This window comes from Diceros bicornis, chromosome 17 (genome assembly GCF_020826845.1).
Source record: "Diceros bicornis minor isolate mBicDic1 chromosome 17, mDicBic1.mat.cur, whole genome shotgun sequence".
NCBI lineage: Eukaryota > Metazoa > Chordata > Mammalia > Perissodactyla > Rhinocerotidae > Diceros > Diceros bicornis.
In genome coordinates, this window is record NC_080756.1 from 17,639,961 (window position 1) to 17,647,421 (window position 7,461).

General features: G+C 48.4%; 1 protein-coding gene across 1 annotated transcript; it reads left to right on the forward strand.

Annotated features, from left to right (window-relative positions):
- Window positions 1–375: 375 nt before the first annotated feature.
- LOC131415719 (keratin, type II cytoskeletal 6A-like) lies at window positions 376–5,387 on the forward strand. Its single transcript, XM_058557537.1, has 9 exons — window positions 376–912; window positions 1,851–2,065; window positions 2,388–2,448; window positions 2,621–2,716; window positions 2,838–3,002; window positions 3,497–3,622; window positions 4,444–4,664; window positions 4,887–4,921; window positions 5,034–5,387. The coding sequence occupies exons 1-9, from the start codon at window positions 376–378 to the stop codon at window positions 5,288–5,290; spliced, it is 1,713 nt and encodes a 570-aa protein (XP_058413520.1). The 3' UTR covers window positions 5,291–5,387.
- The last annotated feature ends 2,074 nt before the right edge of the window (window positions 5,388–7,461 follow it).

Consider the following 7,461-nt stretch of genomic DNA (forward strand, 5'->3'; position numbering starts at 1 on the left):
AGTGAGAGGAAAGCACAAGCGTAGCATGTAGCGAATCTGTTTGAGACGGTGACTAAATCCTAGCTCCGTGAAATGACAATAGTCTTATTGTACTGCGATCAAGTCAAAGCTGGAAGGCAGGAGAAATTTTCCCTGACTAAAGGAAACCAAAAATGCAATCTTCATATTTCATAACTTTCCTAACAATCCAGATATGATCTCACTGTTTGTAAAGCCCAGCCCTTCCCAATCTGCAAGCTCACCTTCCAGGACTGAGCCCAGCCCATTCTCACCATATATAAAGGGCTGCAGGGAAGCTCATCTCACAGATCTGCTCCTCTCGGCTCTATCCTCCAGCCTCTCGCACTTTCTGAAACCTTCTCATCTTCAGGAACCATGTCTAGCAAATCCACCAGGAAGACCAAAACCATCAGCCACCGAGGCTTCAGTGCCGGCTCAGCCAGAGTCCCTGGGGCCTCCCGCTCTGGCTTCAGCAGCATCTCCGTGTCCCGCTCCAGGGGCAGTGGTGGCCTCAGTGGAGTGTGTGGAGGTGGTTTCGGCAGCCGCAGCCTCTATGGCGTGGGGGGCTCCAAGAGGATCTCCATCGGAGGGGGCAGCTATGGCATCGGTGGCGGATATGGTGGCAGAATTGGAGGTGGCTTTGGCTTTGGCGGTGGAGCCGGGAGTGGATTTGGTTTTGGCGGTGCAGCTGGTAGTGGCTTTGGGCTCGGTGGTGGAGCTGGCTTTGTTGGTGGCTATGGGGGCTCTGGCTTCCCTGTGTGCCCCCCTGGAGGCATCCAAGAGGTCACTGTCAACCAGACTCTCCTCACTCCTCTGAACCTGGAAATCGACCCCACCATCCAGCGGGTGAGGACCGAGGAGCGGGAGCAGATCAAGACCCTCAACAACAAGTTCGCCTCCTTCATTGACAAGGTGAGCAGGGAGGACCAGCCTCCAGGGGATTTCAGAGTCCCCAAACTGGAGAACCACGAATGTCCTACCAGGGGGAGACTAGGGGGGAGAGAGAAGGGGATCCCGGCTAGCTGTCGCCTGGGACGCCAGGCGGGCTCATGTGGACCACAGGCAGCAGGTGATGGGCATCATTTAGAGCTACTGAATCCTCCAATGTCCCTCATTCCTGCCTAGGAAGAAGAATTCTCAACTTCTGATAACTCTGAAGCATATATAAGGGAATGAGAGATAAAGTGGGTTAGCTTTACCTTGTGAGGAATCTAAGAGATTAAAAATAAAATTCCGGTGCAAACTGCTCTGGAGCTCTGAGGGGGGGGAAAGGGAAAAAAAAAGAAAAGAAGGATATCATGGCTGGATTTAAAAAAAGACCCAGAAACATTTACATATCCATAGAAATACTAAATTTATTCTAGAAACAGAGAATGACCATTAAACGAGGATGTTTTAGAGAATACTCATGCTTAAATGGGAAGTTAGACTGGAATCTAACCATTAATAAGTTTGGAATTTCATCATTAGTTTTTAAACACTTAACATCCCATATACTAGATCCTAACTAAATAAAAACTTTGAGAAATATATCAGGGAAATACTATTTTTAATTAGGTTTGTGATTGCGCTTTTCAAGAGAAAGTGAAGTAACGTAGAAAGGCACAGATAGGCTCCATACTTTAGAGGGTGAGAACACCTCGTAGGTCCATAGGGGGGGATTTCATCAGCGAGGTCTGTGGGGTGCAAGGAAAACGATTTAGGGGAGCAGACCTGTCAGCCTGAGCCTCTGTACATGCTCCGTAGTAGCCCAGCATCATGGTGACCACCAGGCCTGCTTGGGGACCTGACAGCTCACATGTCTTTCTTCCTTCCTTTGTCTGACAAATAACCATCTTGTCCTCCTCCAGGTGCGCTTCCTGGAGCAGCAGAACAAGGTCCTGGACACCAAGTGGACCCTGCTCCAGGAGCAGGGCACCAAGACCGTGAGGCAGAACCTGGAGCCTTTGTTCGAGCAGTACATCAGCAACCTCCGGAGACAGCTGGACAGTATCCTCGGGGAGAGAAGCCGCCTGGACTCGGAGCTCAGGGGCATGCAGGACCTGGTGGAGGACTACAAGAAAAAGTGAGCTCAAGGAGGGAAAGCGGCTCAGTTTCCTGAAGCACACACTTTAAGACAGGTCCAGGTGTGGGCATGAATCCTAGCGAAACATGTCCACGGACATGAAAAACACAATTATAGCCTCAAAACAAACCCCAGAGGACAAGAGGGCCATACAGGTGGATGGGGAGGGTAAATTTACGGGCAACAAAAATCACCTGTTAGGCTCACTGGCAGGAAAGCACAGTTGGGATGGATCCATTTCATGGAAAGTTCGGATCCTAGGCTGCCTTTTCTGTATCATCTTCACCACTGGTCGATTATGCTTTATCCCTTTCTATTCTAGATATGAAGATGAAATCAACAAGCGCACAACAGCAGAGAATGAATTTGTGACTCTGAAGAAGGTGAGCTGATTAAGATCAGGGGCTCATGTTTCTTTGCAGAAGGAGAGGACACTGCCCTGCCCACATGTGGGGTCCCTGCCCATATCAGAGAGCAGAATGGATAGGGAGGATAAAAGATGGGCAGACTGGGAAGGAGGGCTCAGCTGACTCCAAATGTTGGCTTATTCTGCAGGATGTGGATGCTGCCTACATGAATAAGGTGGAACTACAAGCCAAGGTAGACGGTCTCACAGATGAGATCAACTTCCTCAGAGCCTTCTATGACGCAGTAAGCATCTCCTCCCCCTTTTATTTTCTCTAATGGAACTTTGCAAAGGGTGGAAGATCTTGGGTTGGCTGCCTCTGAAATGTCACAGGAAAAGATGATCTGACGATCTTGTGTTCCACAGGAACTGGCTCAGATGCAAACCCACATCTCAGACACTTCTGTGGTCCTCTCCATGGACAACAACCGTGACCTGGACCTGGACAGCATCATCGCCGAAGTCAAAGCCCAATATGAGGAGATCGCTCAGAGGAGCCGGGCTGAGGCTGAGTCCTGGTACCAGAGCAAGGTGAGCAGTGAGCTGGCAGCTGCTGCGGAATCCCTGTGCCCCCTCTCTGAAGACTAATAAGGGAAAGACTTCACTGGGGAAAGCTACTTCTAGGAAGCTGCAGTCCTCTCACAGGATGTCTACCCTACACTCATAGAGTAGACATTTACAGAATTGATGTCCAAGTCTGGTAAGGCAAATCCAGTTCAGGAGAACAGCCACCATAGATAAAGAGCTAGTGATCTCTGCTTTAGCTTCACCCTGATGCGGGCTCTCAGAAACATAGTAAAGAACATTGCTGGTCCCCAAGAGAACTAGACAGGCAGTGGTTCCCCAACAAGGATGGTGTGAGACCTGTGTACAGTATCCGATGACCTTGTAACATCAACTCCTCCTAAACTCCCTTGTGGGGAAGCCATTAGGTTCAAGTCTGTTAAATGCCTGATTCAGAAGTGAACGTCACCTTTAGCGTGTGAAAGCCCATATGCACCGCCTTCTCTCCCTCTGGACTACAGTACGAGGAGCTGCAGATCACAGCGGGCAGACACGGGGACGACCTGCGCAACACCAAGCAAGAGATTTCTGAGATCAACCGCGTGATCCAGAGGCTGAGATCCGAGATCGACCATGTCAAGAAGCAGGTACGGTGGGGCACTGCGGAGAAGCCAAGCATCGTTTCCTTCCTAGACCACCAGGCAGCCATCCCCATAATTTGGGAAATTCCTGGGCACTGAGGGAACAGCAGGGAAAGGAGGGCATGTAGTTCCTCCTTAATGAGTTCCCACAGGCTAGGAGAGGTGGATCTAAACACTAGAGAAAGATACAATAATGTGACAGGACAAATCCCGACTGGTCAGAGATGTGAAAGTATAGTCTAGAGGCATTGAAAGAGATTACATAAGAAGGGTTGATTTGGGAATACCAGAAGCCAGCCAGAAAAGACAATGGCAGACCAGAAAGTGAGGAAGATTGTTGCAAATCTGCTCAAGAGTCATTCTGAAAAAGAAAGTGGAGTAAAGACGCAGGATGAAGGTGAGTGTTGCCCTGGAATATGAGGTGGAAGGAAGGCACGATCTAGACAGTTTGATGTGAAAATCATCATCTCACTGAGGATGTTTGTAAGTTTGTAGAAGTGAGTCTGGCATCCATATGAAATTATCTAACTGTCACATTCAAAAAGCCAGTGGGTCCATTTCTTTCAATGTCCCCTGGTCTTATGTCTGCTGTAGTGTCTTCCACCAGTCACCACTCACATCCCCCTGCAGGCTGGTTAACATATAGAGGCATGGGTTTTCTCAAGTGGCTCCCAGACGAAACAAGGTTTGCAGAGTGGACAAAGACTGGACACAAAGAGTCATGAACTCTGGGCTCTAGAACTCTTCCTTAATGAAAAGAAGAACCGCAGTTAGTCTCACCTGGAAGCCTAGATTGTGGGTTCATTTTGCCTATCTTCCCCCTCTAGTGCGCCAACCTGCAGGCCGCCATTGCTGATGCTGAGCAGCGTGGGGAGCTGGCCCTAAAGGATGCCAAGAATAAGCTGGCTGGTCTGGAGGACGCGCTGCAGAAGGCCAAGCAGGACCTGGCAAGGCTGCTGAAGGAGTACCAGGAGCTGATGAATGTCAAGCTGGCCCTGGATGTGGAGATCGCCACCTACAGGAAGCTGCTGGAAGGCGAGGAGTGCAGGTGGGTAACTCACTCAACCTCCTCAATCATCTGGGTCCATCTCCATGAGGTGCAGGCAGTGAGCACAAGTTTAAGGAGCTCTGGTGGTGGTCATATTTGCTACTCTCAGGGAACCATTAAAAGGCAGTTTCCGCAGAGACTATGCTCAACACCGAGGCTTCCCACACTGGTCCAGTAGGGGCTCTCTGGGGTCTCATGGTCTCTGTGTTTCCTTCTTCCTAGGCTGAGTGGGGAAGGCGTTGGACAAGTCAACATCTGTAAGTATCTTTGCTTGCCTCCCTCCCTTGCCCTGGTACTCTTCTGACTGGACTCGGGCTGGCAGAATGAGCTCACCGAGTCTTGTGTGTCCTTGTCCCCTCCTCTCCACAGCCGTGGTGCAGTCCACCGTCTCCAGCGGCTATGGTGGCGCCAGTGGTGTTGGCGGTGGCTTAGGCCTGGGTGGAGGCAGCGGCTACTCCTACGGCAGCGGTCACAGCATTGGAGGTGGCTTCAGTTCCGGCAGTGGCAGAGGCATTGGGGGTGGCTTGATTTCCACTGGAGGTGGCTTGATTTCCACTGGGGGCGGCAGTTCCACCATCAAATACACCACCACCTCATCCTCCAGCAAGAAGAGCTACAAGCACTGAAGTCCTGGCACCGGCTCTCGGTCCCACGTTGTCTCAGGCCCCCTCTCCAGCTGCACTGTCCTCTGCTCAGGTTACTTCTTCTCTCCTGCTTCCTACTTCTCTTACTCCTCTTACTCCTCGAGTTAGAACTGAGGTTTCTGAGTGTCCTCATTTCTCCTCTCTGCCTATATCTGCTCGGCCTGAGCTTCCACTGCTCACCACCAGAAGGTCACTGCCTGGCTCCTACTCCAGAGCAGGGCAACTGCCCGTTGCTTCCACTGGCCCAGGGATGCCCCATCTTCCAAGTGCTGGGTCCCTCCCTTTCAGTGGTCATGAAATCACAAGCAACTAGTTCCATGATGTATAGGGTCTGTATCCCTGTGATGTTCCTCTGCTCCTTGCTCTCTTCTAATTGCTGAATAAAGCAGATTTATAATATAATGCATGGTTTCTTGTTGCCTTGATTTGTCGCCAGTGGTTCTTGAGTTTTTTCATCTGAGAAATGCCATTTCATGACTGAAGGATGTTCCCAATCCCTATGTGCCTCACTCTCCTCCTTTAGACAGCTTTGACAAACAGCAGTTTTGCATCCTGATGTTCAGAATTCCTCCCAGATCAGATTCCATCTAAATATTTGGCAAGTGGAATGGGAGAGATCTGGTCCATCATCATTGTAAAGTCTGCTTACTGACTGTACCAGGCACTAGCGGCTTAGTAGCTCAGACTGGGTCTCTAAGACTGTTTCTCCCCCTCTTGCTCCAGTGGCCACCCATAAAGCCCAGAGAAACATTGCTGTCCAATTATAGCAAAAGAACATTGGCAAGAGTGTAAGATGTTTGATTTGTACTTACAATTGCCTTCGTGACCAAGAAAGTTGCCTGACTACATGTGTCAGGAGCAATTAAAGTATACGCACTCCTGGACTGGAAATGTACTCCTAGAGATGTATCCCGAGGAAATATTGCAAATGCAGGGAGGCCTATGTACATGGATGTGAATCCCAATGATCTTCCCAACATGCAAATATGGAAACACTAGAGGTGGTCAAATTAAGGATCCAAAGACTCAGGGACAAAACTCAGATGTTGATTTTTTAAAGTGTGAAGGCAAAATAAGACTGGAATTGCCCTCTTTCTCACCTATAATCCTCTCATAGAGACTCAGAGAAGTGGAGAGTCCTGGACATTAACAATGTACTCTAGCTGATAAGGTTGTTTCCCATGGGGAGAAGGATTCGTAATTCTGAAGCCACTATACGTATATACTGAGGTTGAAAAATTAAGTAAATGGCTGGCAGGTTGGAGCCAAGTTTATCACTGTTGGTGTGTGAGGTGACAGATAAGCAAAGGAGAAAGCTAAAATGATCCTTATGGTAATGAATTAGAGTTGTAGACATCAGCATGAACTTATGTTTTGGTTTGAATAGATACAGATGGTTACATACGGTAATAGTTATAGATATGTGTATATACAGGGGCTAGAATATACACGTAGATATTTTTGCTCTATCACTTAATGGTGCCTAGAAACCATGACACCCCAATAGTAATGAGCAGACCTTGCACCCAGATCTTGGTTTCTAATACCATTACTCAACATTAGTGTGATGGTTAATTTTATGTGTCAATTTGACTGGGCCACCAGGTGCCCAGATATTTGTCAAGAATTATTCTGGGTGTTTCTGTGAAGGTGTTTTCAGACAAGATTAACATTTAAATTGCTATACCGAGTAAAGTAGATTGCCCATCATAATATAGGTGGGCCTCACCCAATCAACTGAAGGCCTAAATCGCAAAAAGACTGACCTTCCCCTGATAAGAAAGAATTCTCTTGCCTGATTCTCCTCCTACTGGGACACCGGCACCTCCTAGGTTCTGCAACAACCTCCCAGCCTTCAGACTTGAACTGGGACATCAATTCTGCAGATTCTGGACTTGCCAGGCTCCAAATCACACGAGTCAATCCCTTATAATAAATTTCTTTATGTATATATACCCCTCTTCTGTTGACTCTGTCTCATGGAGAACCGTTACTAACACCATTAGGAATGAAGATTCTTTTATCAGGAATGAAGGATTCTAGGAATGGGGCAGGAAATATGTAAGATGATCCTGGAACATCTTTCAGTGCCAAAAAGTAAGGAAATAATCAAAAAGCCTACTGAAAGAGCTTCCAATAGCCAAATTGGAAAA

What these genes read in the sequence shown, in the direction of transcription:
- LOC131415719 (XM_058557537.1), top strand. Translation starts at nt 376, where the DNA reads ATGTCTAGCAAATCCACCAGGAAGACCAAAACCATCAGCCACCGAGGC. An exon ending in GTGGAGGACTACAAGAAAAA is followed by an intron (nt 2,066 to 2,387) that starts GTGAGCTCAAGG and finishes TTTCTATTCTAG; the next exon opens with ATATGAAGATGAAATCAACA. An exon ending in CTGGAAGGCGAGGAGTGCAG is followed by an intron (nt 4,665 to 4,886) that starts GTGGGTAACTCA and finishes CCTTCTTCCTAG; the next exon opens with GCTGAGTGGGGAAGGCGTTG.